This window comes from Notolepis coatsorum, assembly GCF_963971535.1.
Source record: "Notolepis coatsorum genome assembly, chromosome: 13".
Lineage (NCBI taxonomy): Eukaryota > Metazoa > Chordata > Actinopteri > Aulopiformes > Paralepididae > Notolepis > Notolepis coatsorum.
Window position 1 is genome coordinate 126,280,560 of NC_140177.1, and position 22,634 is coordinate 126,303,193.

At 48.2% G+C, this 22,634-nt stretch overlaps 1 protein-coding gene across 1 annotated transcript in view; it reads right to left on the minus strand.

Moving 5' to 3' along the window:
- The window catches only part of trim110 (tripartite motif containing 110), a gene marked incomplete at both ends in the record, with an annotated part of 168,268 nt that extends 147,385 nt beyond the window's left edge, over positions 1-20,883 (minus strand). The window contains 2 exons of the mRNA XM_084327799.1: positions 12,441-12,674; positions 20,596-20,883. Of these exons, the coding sequence (XP_084183925.1) occupies positions 12,441-12,674; positions 20,596-20,883 (522 nt within the window). The remainder of the gene's footprint in view (positions 1-12,440; positions 12,675-20,595) is intronic.
- Between the last annotated feature and the right edge of the window lie 1,751 nt (positions 20,884-22,634).

A 22,634-nucleotide genomic window follows, 5' to 3' on the forward strand; every position in this document is an offset into this window, starting at 1 on the left:
TTCCAACAAGGAAATATAGAAGTAGACAAGACTAGATTAAAATGTATTCAAATATAAATCTTGGAAGCAACTTAGGAAATGGAGCTAAAATGGATTTGACATATTATGCATGATATGAAGAAATCACTTTTAGGCTGGCGGTTGATTAAAAGTGAATTATAGTTGATGTCATAGATTCCGACATTGTAGTATCCCTTAATTTGGCTGGACCAGACGAGAGGTTTATGTGATACAGGAAAGTGAGACATCAAATATCATTAACGGAGGCTTATAACCTGTTACGGTTGTGGCAACAGGAAGACACAAAGGTCTGAAAAGAGAAGAAGATTCTATTTGAGCACAGTTTAATACCCATAGGAAATGAATGATACTGTTTGAATGACTAAAACGCGTGACTAACATGTTCTTCTGTCTTTAAGAAACTACAAGTGGAGAAGGCAGAGGAAAGAAAGGAGAAAGTGAAAACAGAGATTCATATTCTGAACATAACCTGTGTGTTGTATAAGTAAGACAAACAACGAAAACAAAACAGTATCTTTATATTTCTATCACAAATTCTCTCAATAAAAATAATAAAAGAACAACATTTATGCAACATTTTGAAGAAGTTGTATCTGAAATTACAGTTGTATATATAGTAAAACATGTCTCTTTTTGCCTTGTTCTGCTTCACAGCCTCTCGCCGGGAGAACGGAGTCTGTGACAAACGTCCATTGAGTAAAATAAGGTAAAGAACTATATACAAGAACTATATTAGAAGCAATATAAAAACAGGCATACATACACACATACATATACACCACACACAAATTAGGAGTCACATTTTTCTTCTTCTGCCAAATTACAAAGGAAGTCTCTGAAAAACAATCTGAACAGTAATTTGAAAAGGAAATAGGAGAAGCCTACTTAGCGACTACATGACACTTCTGGAGCAAAAAAAAAAGGAAAAAGGTTGAGAAATCTCAACTCAGACAATGACAAAGCAGGCCATTAAATCAGCAATGGCAGCGCGCAAATATGCCTCCCCTCAACAAGCGGCGCGGTCCCAACGAGTATGCTGAAAACAGGCCGGTATGGAAGAATGATAATGATTAATTCATTATAGCCAAAGACGGGTAAGACTGCACGGAGAGAAACCCGTGGCAACATATAAACTAACTTAAATAAAAAGCACAATAGACATAGTATACAATTAAAAATAGCATAGAAGTAGTAATAGGCCAGGTCTGTGCAACTGAGCTGAGATAATCAAACAGACACTAGAATATACTAATCAGAATACAATAACACTACAGTGAGAGTCACCGTCCAGGATCAAAGTGTAACAGATGGACCATGTATTGTTGAAGACGGGTACAATTAATTTTAGAAACAATAAGTAGGAAATAAGAACGTTGAATCAGAAACTATTCTATAAGCAAATGGACAACAGAAAAATGATTTTAAATGTATTGAGAAATAACAAAAAATATAGATTAATTAGCTAAAGAAATAGTTAAACAGGGCTGAATTCTCAGACCGTATGTTGGTGGAGAAGAGAAACAATCTGGAATAAAAAGTGAAATTATAAAACTGAATATTTAAGAAAGGAAAAACAAATTAAGGAAAAGCACACACAAGGTTGAATCAGAATATGAAATGATCTGCACTATAGTTAGTTAAGTATTGTTTTTATGAACATAGAGTGAGAGTAGATAGAGTAGGGAACAACTAACATGGCCAAGGAGTTTCTACAAATTATGTGTCCACAAGGAAACTACACAGAGCAGAGAGAAGGCGATCCACCCAGGAACCAACCATGCACAGAGGTTCAACGACCCAACACGCCAACAGGGGATGACAAAAGCGTGTCAAGAGAGGTGGAGCCAGTGACAAGAGAGGTGGAGCTATATACCACATCGCATCAGAAACTCCGGGGGGCCGAGACGACCTGGTGATCCTGCAACAATTGGCACGATTGCCCACGTGGTCCCAGGGTGGCACACTGCAGGAGATGGTCCCAGGGTGGCACACTGCACCAGACAACGGATGACGGCAAAGAGGCTGTCATTGGGATCAGCCCTCAGCCAGAAAGACCATCGGCGGAGAACAACGGTGGAGATCGAGGGCATGGCAGAGAGGAGACACCTGACCGACAGCTGTCGGGAGAAAGAGAGGGAGACTCAGACGGAAAACGAGGGCTTCACTACATTCTGACGACACACCTGTCAGAGTGCAAAGACATCGAGAGGCCATAGGCCACAAAGAATGACAACTAGACCCAAAAGATACAGCGAGCCTTGATGAAAAATCAAGGACGCCTCTATCCCTATTGATCCACTAAGATCCACCTATCAAGAAACAAGAGAGGTAAAAAAAAAATAAAAAAAAAAATGTTATGAAATTTCATATTAAAAAAAATAAAAATAAAAAATTATATACTCGCCACTGACATTCCAAAGCGCCAGTCAGGGCCCAACAATGGGGTACCACATCGCCACATCGGGTACCAAGGGACCAGGGAGAAAGCCCAGCTCTCACGGATTGAGAGCTCCGGCCAACGCACTGGCCAGACATCACTTAGGCCTGCGGCCATCCAACCGGGTTCTGAGCCCCGCCCACAACAGGCTGCCATCCAACCGGGTTCCGAGCCCCGCCCACAACAGGCTGCCATCCAACCGGGTTCCGAGCCCCGCCCACAACAGGCTGCCATCCAACCGGGTTCCGAGCCCCGCCCACAACAGGCTGCCATCCAACCGGGTTCCGAGCCCCGCCCACACAACAAGCGGTCATCCGACCGGGATTTCGAGCCCCGCACAAACATCAGGCTGACATCAGACAGAGGCACCGCACCTCTCCCACCTGCCCCAAGAGAGGAGGAAGTGTGGGCCATGAGACGATGGTTGATTGCCTGCATGACAAAACACAATATAAGAGAAACAAAATACTATATTTCTCTTAAAGAGAGGAGATGGACAGATGAACTACAAACACTACAAAATGAACGACAGATGACCAGTAAGACCAGATCGTGAAGAAAACCAACGGCAAAGATCGACCACCAATTTTTATAAATTTTTACAAATTCAATTTATGACAAATGGTCTTTGGACTATTATTTCTTGTATTATTTCTATTGTTAAACATTCTTTCTTTATTTCCTTTCTTTATTATCTTTCCCGATATTATTCTTAGTATTATTAACTTGATTAGTAGTTCCTTCTGTTTATTTTTTATTATTATTATTTCTTGTTATGGTTTGACACCGACCCCAAACGCAACGACACAAGAGAGTAGGATTCAGAGTTGCCAAAAACAAGGGCTTGTTTATTAAGACTAAATAAACAGCACAGACTTGGAAGAGTTCAAACAAAGAATGGAATACAAGCAAGGATGAATGTTGCTGCTCTGCAGCTTCTCCCGGGATGGTAGTCAGGGGAAGCAGACGCTGACGTCAGAGCCGCTCTGCAGACTTCTCTCGGCAGAATCTCCGAGGTGGTTGCGGGACCGAGAGAGAGAGAGGGAGCGAGTTAACTCAGGGTGCAGGTGGAACAGAGCAGGTGAACAGGAGAGGTGACTTGTACCCGAAAACAAAGTTATCCAAGTGACTGAATCTTCGGTGTAAATATACACTGTGAGTAACGTTCCAAACACAATCCCAAGTGATAGATATCTTCGGTGCAAAAATAAACACTGTGAGCGAAGTCCCAAAATACAAATCCAATGTGATAATATCTTCGGTGTGTAAACACACAGTGGGAGATGTTAGGCCAAAATATTATCCCAATGAAACAATCCAAAAAAGGCTAAACACTGGGTGAGTGACTGTCTGATAAAAAGCTGGAAATCTTCAGTGTTATATAAACACACGAAAAACGGAATTGGATCAAAGACAGTCATAAAAAACTCACCCAGACGTTGTGCGTAAAGAGCGTTGGAACAGAACGGAGCGAGCGCGTCGCCACGGGGAAAGGGTGTCCAAGAGGAATGCTTCTTGAATATCCTGGAGGCAAAGCACAGGGAAAACAACAGCAGGCAGCAGGAACGGCGAATGCAACTGAAATATCAAAACGATCCAACAAAACTTGAATGGGGAAACGGGGTATAAATAATAAGGGAATGCTTAATTGACAAGCAGTGACAGCTGAGGGATGTGATTGAACAGCGTGGGAGCACCAATCAACGACGTCTATGGGAAGAAGCGTGTGAATAGGGGAATGCAATGATTAACAGAAAACTTAAAGGAACAGCGCGAGTGGGAGAGCAGCGGACCAATCATCACAGTACTTCAAGAAGCCCGTGGTGGGGAAAGAATCAAACCTTACAGTACCCCCCCCTCCACGGGAGCCACCCGGCGACCCACTCGGCCCCGGCCTGCCCGGACGGGACCCAAGGAAGCCGGCGACCAGGGGCACTGGAGAGGGGGACAAAGACAGAGGCTCGGAGAGGGGGACCGGAGACGTGGGCAGAGGACCGGCGAGGGAGGCCGGAGACGGGGACTGGGACCCGACAGCGGAGGCCGGGCACAGGGACAGAGAACCGGCGAGGGAGGCCGGAGACGGGGACTGGGGCCCGACAGCGGAGGCCGGGCACGGGGACAGAGGACCGGCGAGGGAGGTCGGAGACGGGGACTGGGACCCGGTGAGGGGGCTGGACGGAACCCGAAGACACCGGGCACGACAGGAGGGGCTCCACCCCTTGATGGTACCAAAGGACCAGGCGATGTGGGGCTCGTGCAGCGCGAGCCAGGGCCTGCCCAGGACCACAGGGACAAGAGGAGAGCTGGTGACGAAAAACTGGAGCCTCTCAACGTGGTCACCAGCAACGGTGAGAAGGACTGGACAGGTGCGTTGAGTGACGTCAGCCAGGCGGCGATGACCCATTGCGAAGACCTCCAAGGGCCTCTCGAGGTCCTCAAGTGGAATGTTGGCCCGGGTGGCAAACCCAACGTCCATGAAACTCCCATCAGCACCAGAGTCCATGAGTGCACCCACCGTCGCCCGCTGGTCCGCCCAGGCTAGGGTGACGTCCGCCAGACGGTTGGGTGGTGCACGGGTGGGGGAACAGGAAAGACGGCTCACCAGGATCTCCCGGGGTCCCGGCGAGCCTGGTCCTCTTGGCCGGGCACGGCAATTGGAGACACGGTGTCCATCCCGGCCACAGTAGAGGCAACGGCCGGAGAAGAGCCTGGACTCCCGTTCGGCCGGGCTAAGGCGGTTGCGTCCCAGCTGCATGGGTTCCTCCTCGGTCACGGCTCGGGAGGGAACAAACCCACCAGTCACGGAGGGGGCAGGGCGGTCAGCACTGTAGAGGCGGCCGCCGGGAAAGGGAGCCCCTGAGCGGAGGTCGATGGCACAGTCGTAAGGCCGGCGAGGCGGAAAGACCTGAGCCCTGGACTCCCTGAAAACCCCCTCGAGGTCGTGGTACTCGGGGGGTACGTCTGGGGTACAGAAAACCTCCTCGAGGTCGTGGTCCTCGGGGGGTACGTCTGGGGTACTGAAATCCTCCTCGAGGTCGTGGTCCTCGGGGGGTACGTCTGGGGGTCCCTGTCGGGTTCTCTCACGTCTTCTCTCCTGGAGGCGTCCGTCGATGCGAATGGCGAGGCTGAACAGGTCCTCGAGGGAGTTAGGCTCCTCCCGGGTCGCGAGCTGGTCCTTGACTGCGTCACTGAGCCCCCTCATGAAGGTTAGGCGAAGTGCTGGGTCGCTCCAACCACTCTCCACCGCCGCCAGTCGAAACTCCAGGACGTAGTCTGTTACCCCGCCGCTCCCCTGTCGGAAGGTACCCAACCGGGCTCCAGGGTCCAGACCACGGGCTGGATGGTGGAACACCCTGCGGAGCTCAGCCACGAAGTCTGGATAGGAGAAAACAAAATCTGCATCCATTGCCCAGGAGGAAGTGACCCACTGGGCAGCCCGGCCTGAAAGCAAGTTTGTCATATAGGCCACTTGGGCCCCTCTAGAAGTGAATCGACTTGGTTGATGACGGAAAACCAACTCACATTGCATGATGAATGTGGCACACTCCTCGGGATTACCGTCGAACAGCCGTGGGACGGAGAGACGGGGTTCCCGAGGTGCGGGATCGGGAAGCGTGGGAACTGCTGGGGCTGCGGGGAATGCTCCTGAAGGAAGTGAGGGAAGTAAAGCGTTAACGGTGTCGCACAGCGTGTGAAGCTGAACGAGAATACCAGATTGTTGTCCTGCCAGAGCGGCCAGGGACCCTTGAATAAGCTGGACCTGCTCCCTGAGTTCCAGTACAGCTGCCGCAGCCGCATCTAGCTGTAGGCTGTGTTCCCTGGCTGACTCTAACTGGACTGCCGCTGCTGTGCTGACTCTCTTGCGGGCGCAGACCGCGCAGGCCAGTACGAACTCCTTGACGTCGCTCCTCATGGTGGGCCACCAGAATCGACGAGCCAGGAAGGAGAACGTGCGATGAACGCCCGGGTGGCAGGTGAACCGGCTGGTATGGCCCCACTGGAGGACCCGGGACCGGACTGAGTTGGGGACAAAGAGACGATGAACCGGTACATTGCCTGGAGCGCGATGGGAGCGTAGGGCACGCCTTACCACCCCCTCGATGCCCAAGGTGACGACTCTCTCTGTGTCGGCTGGGGTCGTCATTTTGGTTGGATCGTAATGTTATGGTTTGACACCGACCCCAAACGCAACGACACAAGAGAGTAGGATTCAGAGTTGCCAAAAACAAGGGCTTGTTTATTAAGACTAAATAAACAGCACAGACTTGGAAGAGTTCAAACAAAGAATGGAATACAAGCAAGGATGAATGTTGCTGCTCTGCAGCTTCTCCCGGGATGGTAGTCAGGGGAAGCAGACGCTGACGTCAGAGCCGCTCTGCAGACTTCTCTCGGCAGAATCTCCAAGGTGGTTGCGGGACCGAGAGAGAGAGAGGGAGCGAGTTAACTCAGGGTGCAGGTGGAACAGAGCAGGTGAACAGGAGAGGTGACTTGTACCCGAAAACAAAGTTATCCAAGTGACTGAATCTTCGGTGTAAATATACACTGTGAGTAACGTTCCAAACACAATCCCAAGTGATAGATATCTTCGGTGCAAAAATAAACACTGTGAGCGAAGTCCCAAAATACAAATCCAATGTGATAATATCTTCGGTGTGTAAACACACAGTGGGAGATGTTAGGCCAAAATATTATCCCAATGAAACAATCCAAAAAAGGCTAAACGCTGGGTGAGTGACTGTCTGATAAAAAGCTGGAAATCTTCAGTGTTATATAAACACACGAAAAACGGAATTGGATCAAAGACAGTCATAAAAAACTCACCCAGACGTTGTGCGTAAAGAGCGTTGGAACAGAACGGAGCGAGTGCGTCGCCACGGGGAAAGGGTGTCCAAGAGGAATGCTTCTTGAATATCCTGGAGGCAAAGCACAGGGAAAACAACAGCAGGCAGCAGGAACGGCGAATGCAACTGAAATATCAAAACGATCCAACAAAACTTGAATGGGGAAACGGGGTATAAATAATAAGGGAATGCTTAATTGACAAGCAGTGACAGCTGAGGGATGTGATTGAACAGCGTGTGGTTGGGGGAGCACCAATCAACGACGTCTATGGGAAGAAGCGTGTGAATAGGGGAATGCAATGATTAACAGAAAACTTAAAGGAACAGAGCGAGTGGGAAAGCAGCGGACCAATCATCACAGTACTTCAAGAAGCCCGTGGTGGGGAAAGAACCAAACCTTACATTTCTGTTATTATGAATTTTAGAAATTACTCTTCGGATTAATATTAATTTTCATTAAAAAAAAATGTCTAGGAAAACTGAATATAAATGTTATCTTACTATTGATGGGTTACATACATTGAAAGATATTAATGGTTTAATTTAGTTAAGCTAAATATAGGAATAACTTAAAAATAACGGTAACTGTTCTGAAGGGCCAGATTAACACTGAGAATCTGCGTTTATTATTTTGTATAACTTGTATATTGTTTATATATATAAGCTTCCGTTTGCATCATAGTATTATTCGCTCGCCTCATTGGGCACCGGCCTTGACATTGGAGGCGCCAGCAGACGCGCCCCTCAGACAAGTTCAAAGACGTGTCCGGGCAAGTTCAGACATGCCCATAGCAGGCGCATTGATTCCGGACAGGTAATTCGGCTGCGCTCTAGAAATCAGTCTGAGTATATATATTGTAGATGGCGCAAGCAGCAGTAACAAGCAGAGAAACGAGAACACAGTAACGATTGTGCAGAACGAGTGAACATGTGAGCAGTGGAAGTAATGAGTCGGCAGTAGCAGAACAGGAGAAGCAGCCGAGCGAGATTGTAATACGTTCGATACCGTTGTACACAGACCTACCCGCGGTGTATCGTTACGGATAGCTAGTAGCTACTTAGATACGACCATAATATTGTAGAGCCATTATTGGCGCAGTATAGTGACTTGTGTAAGCGAAGTAACGTGGAGAAGCGTATAGTTAAGACCATCGGAGTTTGGATCTAACTACTCCCTGAAGACCGTCATCGGGCTAGCTTCCAGTACAAACGAAGCTAGCTAGCTACCATCTCTGCCATCGGGCTTTGGATTAAGAGCTATTAACCCTGCCATCGGGCACTTGGATTACAAGGACTGGATCCGTACGAGACCCCCTTTTCTTCAGTGACCACAGGATTATCCGACTATTCTTCAATTCCTCCGGAGCTTACAACTCCACAGGGGAAATCATCGTCTCCAGCTACCCACCATGCTTTGCCCTGTATCGCCTTCTCTCACTCCCTGCAGAGCTCCGGTCGAGTATTCTTAACCTAGGAAATATTCATTCCCCCTGACTTTGATACTCTGACATTCTACTATTAAAAGAGCAACGTAATAATTCAGTTGTATAGTGATATGACTATTAAAATACTGTAAACTTGATATCCTTGTCCCCGCGCCGTCAATTGAGTGTCTGCCATATTTACCTAACTGTACTGTCTGGCAAGTAATAATATTTAGTAGTGGTTTAATCTAAACAATCTTTAATACAGTCCGGGTTGTGTAGCCCCTCAGCTACAGTAACCAATATGGAAAAATACAAATTAGGATATGAGATTAAAACAAATAATTCTGCTTGTGTGGATCCTATTGATCCACAAGAGAGGAAATGAAGTAACAATTTATGTTCACATGGCTAATAGATTTGATATTATAGTGTATTTTTGATTAATTAGTAATAGTTATTTCAACAGTATTATAGCATTATTCAGAATGGCTAGCTGACCACAGTTTGACTTGACCTTGGCAAACCTGATTGACACACACACTCACATAAACCCCCCCCCTAGGAACCAGTTTTGGCTGATTAACAAGAGACACACACACTAATGCATGTGACAGAGATTAAGACTCACACACCCGGGATGATGCCGTTAACATTGAGTGACAGAAACCCCCATCCCAGAGACACACACACACACACACACACACACACACACACACACACACACACACACACACACACACACACACACACACACACACACACACACACACACACACACACACACACACACACACACACACACACACACACACACTCTGTTCCATGCATCCTCCCAAGAGACACAGGACAAGCAGGTTTTTAGAGCAATCTGATCAAACACACCCCATGACCAATTGATTGATGACCCACACACTTTGAGCCATCGGAAACCCACCCATCCAGTTGGCCAGTAGTGATAAGCAAATCACATCACAGCATTTAGATTAGGTTGAAACACATATAAACCACACATCTTGACATTAGAGGACACACACGACAGGACAAGCTGTGTGTCAGAGAGATTCGTTGTATCCTGTGATATTGCTGTATTCCTACCGCTGGTGCCCTGCTGAATAAATCGAATGAGAACCTGAAGCCATTGACTTTCAACTTGTATCCAGCATCTACTTTCTTGCTCTGAAATTGGTCATTCCATAATTGTTGTTTACAAAGTCACAGCTGATTTGTACTTAATTCTCTCTCTCTCTCTCTCTCTCTCTCTCTCTCTCTCTCTCTCTCTCTCTCTCTCTCTCTCTCTCTCTCTCTCTCTCTTCTCTCTCTCTCTCTCTCTCTCTCTCTCTCTCTCTCTCTCTCTCTCTCTCTCTCTCTCTCTCTCTCTTTCTCTCTCTCTCTCACACACACACAGCAAGCAATTGTCCTTCATTCTCCCTCTCTCTCTCACACACACACACACACACACACACACACACACACACACACACACACACACACACACACACACACACACACACACACACACACACACACACACATACACAATTATTTTGTTACAAAAACTTAATTTCCTGCATCCTGGTGCAGGAATATTTAAGATTTTACCCTTTAAATGCCAGTTTGTGTGATGGCATCACAAATTATTGTTAAAAAAAACACACAAAAAGTAAAATATATCAAATGCAAAGTACATTTTTCTGGGGGGGGGGTTATTACAGGCTAGGCATGTGTCAATGATTAGCAACAACACAGATTTTGATGGATTTTTTGTAATGTCAGATTTAACACCAACTCTTGTATTTCATTTCATTTTTTATCTGACATTACAAAAAAATCTAAAAAAAATAAATGGTTATGATCAGGGCTGAAGTTGAATTAAAGATTTTAGACTGCATTACTCTCTGTAACAGTGATCTCCTGGTTGTTCACCACTTAGGTTATCTAACTATCGCGCCGCCGCAACCAGAAACACTGGCCTGGCCTGCTTCTAAGTTCTGACTGTAAAAAAAATATTATTATGTTTATTATTATAAATGTTTTCAAGTACCACCAGCAGTACCACCAAGTACCACTAGTGGTACGCGTACCACAGTTTGAGAACCACTGCTGTAACATTAATAACATAATTGACCGACACGGAGTTTAAAATACCGAGGTGCAGCGCCGAGGTGTTTTAAACGTCAGTGAAGGTCAATTATTTTGCGACAATGATCGAGTATAGCTATACATTATCCCGCTTATTACATGGCTAACTTACTAACAATATACCAAGACTAGATCAAATGAAGACGCAGTTGTTCTGTGGCTCTGTCAGCCCAAATAAAGTGATTATTATTATCGGCAGCCGGCAGGTCTGTGGTCTGATTGCATGACTGAGTGCAGCTGTGCATATGCTGAGCAGTACTGATACAGTGTTGTAGTGGGCTTGATTGCGAACAGCTGCGCACAGCGGTCATTATTGTCCCACAGCGGTCATTATTGTGTGATAACGGACCTCTGACGCGGGCTATTGACCAATCACAAGCAAGCATTTCGGCGAATGTGAAAACGCCATGTAATAATATAAGTTATACGTTTATCCTGCTCAAAGCACTTGACTTCACCATTACACTGACACACTTGTAAATACGTTAATTCTTGTTAGATTGCCCGACTGTATTATCTTCCTCGCTGTGTGAAAAACTACAGAACTTTGCATCTGAGGGGAGTGGCCACTGGCTGAGTGCTCTCTGTCTCGGGTGTCTGAGGGGAGTGGCCACTGGCTGAGTGCTCTCTGTCTCGGGTGTCTGAGGGGAGTGGCCACTGGCTGAGTGCTCTCTGTCTCGGGTGTCTGAGGGGAGTGGCCACTGGCTGAGTGCTCTCTGTCTCGGGTGTCTGAGGGGAGTGGCCACTGGCTGAGTGCTCTCTGTCTCGGGTGTCTGAGGGGAGTGGCCACTGGCTGAGTGCTCTCTGTCTCGGGTGTCTGAGGGGAGTGGCCACTGGCTGAGTGCTCTCTGTCTGAGGGGAGTGGCCACTGGCTGAGTGCTCTCTGTCTCGGGTGTCTGAGGGGAGTGGCCACTGGCTGAGTGCTCTCTGTCTCGGGTGTCTGAGGGGAGAGGCCACTGGCTGAGTGCTCTCTGTCCCGGTGCCGGAGAGGAGAAGCACAGACAACATGAGAGAGGAGAGATGAGACGCACCTAAATCCATTGCAGGGTGAAAATTTGCAGCAAAACATTAATATCTTTGGAACCGTGTGCGTTAAATTGTATCTGAATCGGGAGATGATCCTTTCTCGTCACAATTGAAATTGTATTTCTCCGTCGCACAAAAGCTGGCTGGCAGTCTCCCACCTCCCTCTGCTTCTAGACACGGAGGCAATTTCTTTATTTTTTTTTACCTACTTTTTCTGTGGATGGTTTTGTGAATAAATCTCCATTATGCTTCAATTACTGTGTGTTTATTGTATAGCAATAAGGTTGGGTGAATTCGGCCATTGGATAAACGCATTACATCACTTGAAGTCGTTTGTTATACGAATTCGATCACGCCTAGGGGGGTCTAACAACCCTCGGCTGCGCCTCGGGCCTAACAACCACCCCTAGGTGTGATCAAATTCGTATAACACACTCCGTCGCGTGATGTAATGCTTAATTGCACCACATTCATACCCCATTTGCACCCTACCCTAAGTTTTGTACCTCTGCATTCTACCTCACTGTTACTCATTTTACACACACTAACCTTCAGGTCCCCCTCCACCTGCTTCAGCGCCTTCACCTTGTGCTGCGCATGGCTCCCGTCCAGCAGACAGTCCCCGCACACGTAGACCCTCTCGTCGGTGCAGTAGTAGCGGAACACCTCCGTGTGCAGCGGGCACCGCCTCCGCGAGAGGTCCACCAGCGGCTCCACCAGCAGGTGGCCGTTGAACGCGGGCCGCTCCAGGTGGGGCCGCAGGTGGCGCGCGCACAGCGACACCTGATGGAATGGATTCATTGAAAACTGTATTAACCCTTTCACTGCCACACTACAGAAGGTTAACCCTTTACTATCGGTAACCTTCTGTAGTGTGGCAGTGAAAGGGTTAACCGGCTGTTGTTTGGCAGTGAAAGGGTTAACGATAGGTTATGAATATAACCGTAGTTCTATGAGTGTTAGTGACGCTCAGCGTCATTCTGCACATATCTCGCTCCAGTGTATATGCACTGAATAAAAACTTCACAATGTACCTTTACATACCAACATCCATCTGACCACACCCCCATCTGCTACCTACATAAGCAGGGGTGGAGCCACACACTCATCTCCTTCTCAATCATTTCACCACAAGGAAAGATCAAGGGCCGCAGTGGCGTCTAGACGCTGAGCGTCACTAACACTCATAGAACTACGGTTATATTCATAACCTATCGTTCTATATCGTGTTAGCTTCCGCTCAGCGTCATTCTGCACAACGGGAGCTGAGCGGGAGCTTGAAGCTCGACAAATGTACCCCACTGAGGCCCCCCACAACCATCAGAACCGGGGAGGACCGAGCCCCCCGACCTTCCCTAATGGAGGATACCCTCCCTATTGGAGGACGGGAGGGAGACGGATCAGACCGTGCGAAGAGGAACTCGAGCAACTCAACGCACAGGGTCAGCAGACCGTGGCTTGACCCCACGACTACGCACACGCACAACCCGCATGCCACCAGGGAACGAACGGAAGGAACAAACCTCGTTACCGCCCCCAAAATCACGGGGTCAAGAGCAAACTCAACCCAGTGGCAAGGCCGTAGCAGCGGAGCGCGAAGGAAGACCCAGACCCACTGAAGGGACTGGATCCCCCCGGAAAAAGGGGGCCCGGAGAGGTCAACGACGCCACAGCATCAAGACCTCACCAGGCGGTCACTAGTGACACCGCCCCCCACATCGCCAGCATATTCGGATAGGGCCCATCCAAGAGCAGGCCCTTCCCCCCACTAGCACGCCGCCTGGCACACTGACCCTGGCATACTCAGGCAGTCAGCATGGCTGTAACTCGAAGCACTCAAGAGGCTACACTACAGCGGGAGCAGGTAGCGCACCGGGGAGACGACCTCCAGAAGAGGCCGATCCCTCAATCCAGGCAGCAGGCACTTGACCCGAGCCTGGAGCACTGCGGACGAGACAGGCGCCAAAGGGGTCAACTGAAAACAGCACCCCGGCGGAAGGGGCGTATGCTGGCATTGTTGCGCACCATGACAAAGCCTCCACCAAAAAACCCCGACTCTCCAGAGGGGCCGAGGCAGAGAAGGCTGACACGATTGGCAGACGTCATGAACGTGCAGGGGCACACTCAACCGGGTAACCCGAGAGTTGACTCCGCTCCAACACACCAGGGAATCAACCACCCTCTTGGTACCACATGCGGTGGTTGTTCCTATAACCCCTCAAGAAAAAACTCCAAAACACACCTGCGGGTATACACTGGCTATACCGCAGTACAAGTGTTTCAGTTTTCAAAAAGGGGTTATCCCAGGCCTACGGGTCGACGAAAACAACTTCGGACCGGGCCCGGCGGACCGGGACGTACACAGGGATGCCAGAGGAGTACTATAAAAACCACCTCAACAGCCCCCTCTCAGCCATGCGTAAGCGGGAGAAGAGAGGGGCGAAGAGAATGGAGAACCAAGCCCCTTTATGACAGCTGTCTCCATAACGCCCAACCCTGTGACACCCGGGCCGACCCGGCATTTTCCCCCCTGAAAAAAGCACAAGTCCCTCAGGGTACCAGAACAGAAGATCTGCGTCCCCGGCGGACAACGGGTTAACTGACCTGGACCAGCGTGACCAGACTCAGTCCCGTGCCCTAATCACGCCGACATCCCCACTCCAGGAGAGGGGGTAGGTACGCGTGTCGATCTAAACATTATAGAGGGCGCCACCCAGACGGTCCCATTTGTACCGCGCTCAGTGGCCCACCCCAAGGGCGTGAGACCCCTCTACCTATGTTTTGATCTATTCCGTTAACATCCCCCAGATATGAACGAGAATTCGTCGAGACAAACCTAGTAAACTGGCGCTCGGAAGAGACAAACTCCATCCCAGTTGCCCTATAAAAACGCCGTTTTAATAACGAGCAACCAAGGCGCACCAGCCTCATGCGTGGTACCTATCAGAAACACCCAGAGCCAGCACTATGTACGCGTCGAGACCCAAAACACATCAATGGATAGTCTAACAAGACACCAGATACCATTCCTCCAAGCCACCTGGGGAACGACAAGAAGCCGCTTTTTAATTTTTCAGAAAAAGAAAAAATAATACGGACATGGGTCCCATGCGATGCGGCTGAGGGAAACACCACCCCGTCAACCACACTTCATAAGAGGGGACGGTGAGCGACGTACCCCTATGACGGGGGGAAACCCATGACTCAACAGACCTATAAGGCGAGGAGTCAGGGAAACCCTAAACAATACCCCGTCCACCTACACCAAAAAGGAGAGGACGGGGAACCCCCAGAGAGACTTCCCACGCGAGCTGTATAGATTGAAAAGAAATATTGCAACATTGAGCTATGTAACACTTGGGTTAGGACTCTCCGAGGAGGAGGCTCTGAACCAATACACACTCAATAATCGAATTGAATCGAATACACATACAATAGAGCAGAACTCCTTTTTGAAGTTCTACTCATCTTGACAATCTGAGGAGGAGGCACTGAAACTCTGAGGAGGCTCCCTCACTGGGAAGGAGGGTCCGAACTCACAGAAGGCACTTCTCCCTGAGGAGGAGCTTCGTGAAAAGGAGCTCTGACAACTCCCTGAAACAGATCCATAACATGGAACCTGAACAACTCACGGAAGTCTTACCAATAGAAACGCGCTCAGTGACGTACTCTATGGTGGGGGAATTTCCGCTGTGCACACGCCCAATCTTTCAGGGCGTGGGACCAGGAAACCCCCCCCCCCTCCCCCCCTACCCTGTAACGTGCCGAACAGCAACGTGACAGGAACCCTGAAGGACAGGGGGTTTTAACCCCTGACCAATCAGAAAAGGGGAGGAAAGGTTTACCAGTTCACCCCTTTACGACCCCTCACCCCTGATACGATGTAATAACAAAGTAGAGCCATGACCCAGTCATAGCCTGCTACATGAAGCATTAACAGCTTCACATAGCTCATGTGCTAACCTGCTATCTGAATTTTACTAAGGAAAAAACACAGAACAGAGAGGGCCCCTTTAAGAGCCCCGGTACCAGACCTACACATGTGCTTCTGTGGGCCAAAACCTAACCCAGTTGTAGATCTCAACGACACACACAACCCTTTATCACAACAAAAGATGGCAAAAGTACACTCTTACTACAGAGGAACGCCATTTTTCTTAACGAGAGAGACATAAGTCCTTGATTACGTATTGGCCACAGGCCTTGCTAAGCACACATGATTGTGACTAAACAACCTTTTCCCTAGGAAAAGAATCGTTTCTCAAGCGGAAGCACAACCCCAGCAGCTTAAGCTGAGGGTTACATCGTATCCCCACAAACACAGTGACACAATATATTGTAAACAAACATGTCTGAGAAGAGGGGGGGTCACCCCTCCTACCTTACCCTTGATACGACCAGGTTGAACAGGTACCCCACATGCTGTTCATTGTCATCACAGGCTGAGAAAAGGATTCATTCCTCAATCACATGTCACTAAGCATAGCTGCACAGGTTAATTAACCCACTTAGTTGTGAGTTCACCCACGTTACAAACGTTACATGAACACACATGTTCTCATCACAACTAACCAGTTCATTTTTACACATGTAAAAAACAACGCCGATTTTCTATGGAGAGAGAAGCTATACCAGTGACAAGACAATTCACACACAACACGCGTCGTATCCTCAATGTATTGCAGCAACACACGTTTTGGAAACATCGTTATTACAAAACATTTAGAAGGGAAGGAAAGAAGAAGTGTTTAAAGTCCGGTCAGGACTCCTACCTCCACCCTGAGCGCAGGCCGAGAGGACTGCATCACTGGTTAACGGGACACCGAAGTCGAACCCGGCATCTCCTGCGTTGGTGACGAGGGTAATGTCCGCTACGCCAACCCAGCCGCCGTTCTCCATGTTGACGAAGTCCTTGCTGGCATGGCACCCGGGCAGGGCCGCCTCAGGGGGTGTGCGAGCAGTGCGGTCGCACAGGGCCTCGCGGGAAGGGGAGCCTAGCAAAAAAAAATTATAATAATTTTTTTTTTCTTTTTTTCGATGCCCCCCTTCCTGCAAGGCCCTTTTTCATCACAGACCTAAAATCTAGTTTGGCTTACATGCTTATATATTTCACATTAGACGTTTGTAGAATAGTGTTCCAGTTTCTGCGGCTCTGCTGCTCTGCAGATAGACACGTTTGTAGAATAGTGTTCCGGGCTCTTCCCGGATCCACGAGGGAAGGGGCTACAGTCAGCCAGGTACAGGATCTATTCAGCGCTATCCAGAGGAGCGAGTGGATGTCTTTTGAAAAGCAGCATGGAGCAGAAGAAATAACACTGTGTGCCATAAGCTTGTTATTAATACCAAGTATGATGGTTATGCCAACTTTGCCAAGACGAAGAGGATGTTCGGCAGATGGACTGAAGATGAAAGTTGTTGCATGTTAGAACCTTCAGTCAGGCTATAGCTATGTCGGCTAGTAGCAATTAGCTAAAGGCAGGGACGCGTAACTAGCGTTAGCTAATGCTAGCTAGCTAGCTAGCCTTAGCTAACGCTAGTTACCGTCCGTGCCTTTAGCTAATTGCTAAGTTATCGAGTGCTAACATGTGGCAGATAAACTAGGACTCCCAAGGGACTGGTACTTTTCATCTCCACGGAAAATGCGTCGATGTCGTCTCCTTCCAACTTTGCCATTGATTCTGCGTTAGGGTGAGTTTTTCATGCAACCTATTCTATTCCCGCCGTTGAGCTCTCTCTCTCTCTCTCTCTCTCTCTCTCTCTCTCTCTCTCTCTCTCTCTCTCTCTCTCTCTCTCTCTCTCTAAAACACAGTGCTTCCCAATCCTCTCCTCGAAGCACCCCAGCCGTTCCATGTATTTGTTAAATTCCACCACCAGCACACCTGATTCAACTTAACAAGCCCTTTATTAGTTGAATCAGGTGTGCTGGTGGTGGAATTTAACAAATACATGGAACGGCTGGGGTGTCTCGAGGAGAGGTTTGGGAACCACTGCTCTAACACACACACACACATACATGCTCTCTCTCTAACACACACACACACACACAGACATGCTCTCTCTCTCTAACACACAAACACACATGCTCTCTCTCTCTCTCTCTCTCTTTCTAACACACACAGACATGCTCTATATCTCTATCTTTCTCTCTCTTTCTAACACACACACATATACATGCTCTCTCTCTAACACACACACACAAACAGACATGCTCTCTCTCTATCTCTCTCTTTCTAACACACACAGACATGCTCTATCTATCTCTCTCTCTTCAATTCAAATGGGCTTTATTTCACATTATTGTATTTCTCCCAGTAGGTATGGGAGTTTTGAGTTATTGTCCATGTTTTCAAAGTATCTTTGGGTGTTTGCAATTTGTGGGAAGTATATGTCTTGGTATAGTGGGCAGGTTGTTAAGAAGTGGAGCTCGGTTTCCACCTCATCTTGTGTGCAGTGGGTCTGTCTTCGCTTGGGAGCCAGGTCTGCCTATGGCGGCCTTTCTCGATGGCTAGGCTGTGCTCGCTGAGTCTGTACCTAGTCAAGGATCTTCTTAGTATTGGGTCAGTCACAGTGCTCAGGTATTCTGCCACTGTGTACTCTCTGTTTAGGGCCAAATAGCATTTTAATTTGCTCTGGTTTTGGGTTGTTTCTTTCCAATGTCTCTCTCTCTCTCTCTCTCTCTCTCTCTCTCTCTCTCTCTCTCTCTCTCTCTCTCTCTCTGGCCTTGCTCTGGTGGAGGGTCAGGGGCATTGCCGGGTCTGTGCAGCGATAACACTGTATATTGACTGTAGAACGGGAGCTCTCTCTCGCTCTCTCGCTCTCTCTCTTGCTATATGTTGACTGTATCATGCCCAGCCTCGGGCAGCGCTATTATTTAAGAATATGTTGAGGGGGGGGGGGGGGGGGGGGGGGGTCTCGCGTTTAAATCTTGCACAGGGCCTTGCATTTCTCCCAGGCGGCCCTGCACCCGGGTGTAGGGTCGACTAACATCCTCTGTCAAAGATGACGTTGTAGTCAGAGTGTTTAAGGCATGTTATAGTCACAGTAACGTTCAACAGTGTAGCATTAAGCTAACAGCCGCCCGACTGATGGCAACAAGCTAACGTTTCCTAGCCTAGTGACACAACGGGCTAGCGCCGCAGCTAACAGCTGACTGGCTAACAGTAGGCCACAAACTAGCACGCAAGCTAAGCAGCTATCACCTGAAATGTACACAACGACATAACAAGCCACACTTCAGACAGGCCGCCGCCTGAAACCCCCCTCATCCTAAGAGAGAAGAGAAAAAGAAATGTCAAACACAGTTTTCAACAGTGATTTACCAGACATACAGCGGAGTCGGCTCAATTCCCATACAGGCTGCAGCCGACTTGAGCATGGAACTACCGATAAAGAAGATCCATGCCCACATTTCCTCGTGCTTTAGGGTGTACTTCCACATTCATGTGAAAGATGGGGCCTGCACGGGACAGAGAAGCATCCGCTTGTCCAGAGAATCCCGGGTTCAACCAGGTCTCGGTCGCGGCCCACTAGTTTGACCATCATGGGCGTCAGACCAAGATCGTCCGTCTGCCGCCTAAGAAGCCGAGCAGAGGACCCCAATCTGGGGCCGGCCTTCGTAAAATTGCATACAACTCGTGCTTGCAAGCAAAACATTACTCACCCAGCTCGGAAGCAACCAGTTTCTCACAACAGCCGGTGCCTCCCACAGTCCAGCTGTATGACCGGAGGTTCAATACCTAACCAGCCGCAGCAAGGAGGACTGCAGGTGGGGAGTATATCATCGACGCCAGCCCCTAATACGAAAAAGCCGGTGGAGGTCAGAATGATCATCATCTTCCAGACACTCCAGTGACGAAGACATTATCGCCGTATTTTCTCGAAATAGTGAGAGAAAAAATAAAGATATAACGTCAACGTATCTCCTTGTTTTTCCTTTCTTCAGATAAATACTTTCTTTCCCATTTCAAGTGATTGGTATTCAGGCACTCTCTTAGGGTGAAATTTGAGAATGAGATGAGTGTGTGGCCCCACCCCTGCTTATGTAGGTAGCAGATGGGGGTGTGGTCAGACGGATGTTGGTATGTAAAGGTACATTGTGAAGTTTTTATTCAGTGCATATACACTGGAGCGAGATATGTGCAGAATGATGCTGAGCGGAAGCTAACACGATATAGAACCTTGTGTGTATTGTCTCAGTGAAAGGGTTAACCGTTTGGTAGTGCGGCAGTGAAAGGGTTAACAGATTGCAGAATGGGTACAATACAGTACGGCTCAACACACAATTGTTAAGGGGATGCAGACCAGAGAAAGACTTTCGTCTTGTTTACATCAGGGTCCCCCATTTTCAATTCATAATAACATTTATGACATACATGACAGTACTGTTTATTTACAGACAGAGTTTCTAAAAGAGAAAATATACATTTGAGGGGGAAGAAACTACATTGGAGGGGGTTGGGTGGGTGGGAGGGGGGGGTTTGGACATTTACCGGGGCCAGTTTCGAATTGCAGCCACCCGTAGGTGCTCTTTGAGAGCGGTTTTGAAGGAGGGTAGGGATTCACATCTTTTTACGGCTGTGGGTAGGGCTTTCCACATTGATGTGGCATAATTGCGAAACGTGTTTAGTCCCTTGTTTGAGCCGAATCGGGGTTGAACATGATGTGTGGAACTCCCTCTGGCGTTGTGTTTGTGGTATTCACTGACCTCGCACTTCAGGCAGGTCTTGAGGGCGGCGGGTCTCCTCCTCCTCCCCTGCTCCTCCTGGTCCGAGTCGGAGGAGGAGGAGCAGCAGTCGCAAGGCACCGCACCGTGCTCTTCTCGGCACTGCGTGCAGGTGAAGTGCCCCCCCGCGCCCCCGGCGTCGTCCTCCTCGCCGCCCCAGGCGACGCGGATGCAGGCGGGACAGAAGCTGTGGCCGCAGGGCAGAGGGTGGGTCTGGTGGAAGACGTCTCGGCACACAGAGCAGGTGAGCTCCTCCTCCATGGAGCCCATGGTGCGGGGAGGGAGGGGTGGTCGCTGGTCGGCACTGGGGTGTGGGGGCGGGCTGGTAGTGGTTGGGGGTGTGTGAAGTTGTGTACAGTATGCCTGTCGTCGTGCAAAGCTACCAAATAGTTGTTGAAGGGGTGTGCGCTTTGGAGAGAAATCAAAATATACCGGTTAGATGACATTCACTCATTCTATGACAAAGTCTGTACCAGTGATTTCTCTTTGATCCGCTTGCTTCAGGCTGCAGTTTGCCTTACAGACAAATAATCACTACATGACCTTCAGTGAACTGGCCTTCCTTATGTGCACGTCGGCTCAGTCATGTTTTGATTTACAAGGCCATTCTTGGTATGGTTCCGATTTATTTATCGTCTCTTTTAAATTTGAATGGTGGAAATTACAATCTCTGTTCGAAGGATTTACTGCACTTTGCAAGTCCGAACAGAAATGGGAAAGACAGCCTTTAGGTTTTCCGCACCTACTGCATGGAACAATCTCCAGTCCGATCAGAAGATTCGAAGCTTGGTAACCCTGAGTGTATTTAAGGCTATGGTGAAGCAGCCTATTGTAACCAGGTTTTCTCTGTGCAAATGTTTTATCTGATCATTTTGTAACATTACTTTTTGTCTATAATGTCTATGTGTTTATTTTGAAACTTTGTGTTGCTGCTATTCTTGGCCCTTGTAAAAGAGATCCTGGATCTCAATGGGAAAAGCCTGGTTAAATAAAGGCTAAATAAAAAGAATTAAGTGGGGGAGAGAAGTGCACAATTCCTCAGCGGAAAAAAGTTAAACGACCCCGATAGAAAAGTAAATTGGTCAAAGAAAAACTCCTCCATTCAAAATTCTATTTAAGTAAAAGTGTGGAAATATTTGATGTTCAATGTATTTAAAGGTATAATCTGTAATGTCATCAAACAGCAACCTCTACTCTAGGCAAAATATCCCCTCTTGGACTTGCACTCATGTGTTTCGTTTTTTGTTTTGGTCTGATGTGTGAGTTGGAGGGGGGGATAGCATATATATATATATATTAGAGCTGGGCCGCTAACGGCGTTAACGTGCTGCATTAACGGCGTTAACGTGCTGCGTTAACGCGAGACTAGTATCGCGCGATAATATAATTGACGCCGTTAATCTTTTTCTCAACGTTGGAATTGTCCTTAAATACTTGCCGTAGCTCCCAGCTGTGGTACCAGGAAGTGATTGCACTACCGGAGCTGTAGTCAGAATAATGTGTTAAACTAAAGTAGTGGTCCGGTAATCATTGTTATACAGGTGAGGTTAAGAAGTCCTCAGGATATAACACAATTTGGCGATGAGGACGTCTGAATCTGCGCAATGCAAGAAAGAAGAAGTCCGTTGCGAGCTTTGTTTACATTATTAACGTTAGCTAGTTAGCATGTTAGCTCACGTTGATACGGGCGGCACTTGAAAACATCTACAAGAGGAGGAAATCCACTTTACACACTAAAGGAAGGATCGACTGGACTATCGTGAGTGTTTACAACAGAAATGGCTTGGGTTATTTGAAATATTGGACCGTTTGATGACAATGTAGCCCCTTTCGTGACTGATGCACGGAGTGAATCCACAGTCACTTGCTCCTCAATAGGAAACCAACCTAGATTTACCATGAAGGACTGGTTCTGGCCGAGCCGATCGTTATACAAGAATCACAGAGACGTTTCAAAGCTGCTCACAGTTGCACGAGGGTTTCGGACAGAGATACGGGATGGTTTGAAAGCTCTGCGTTGC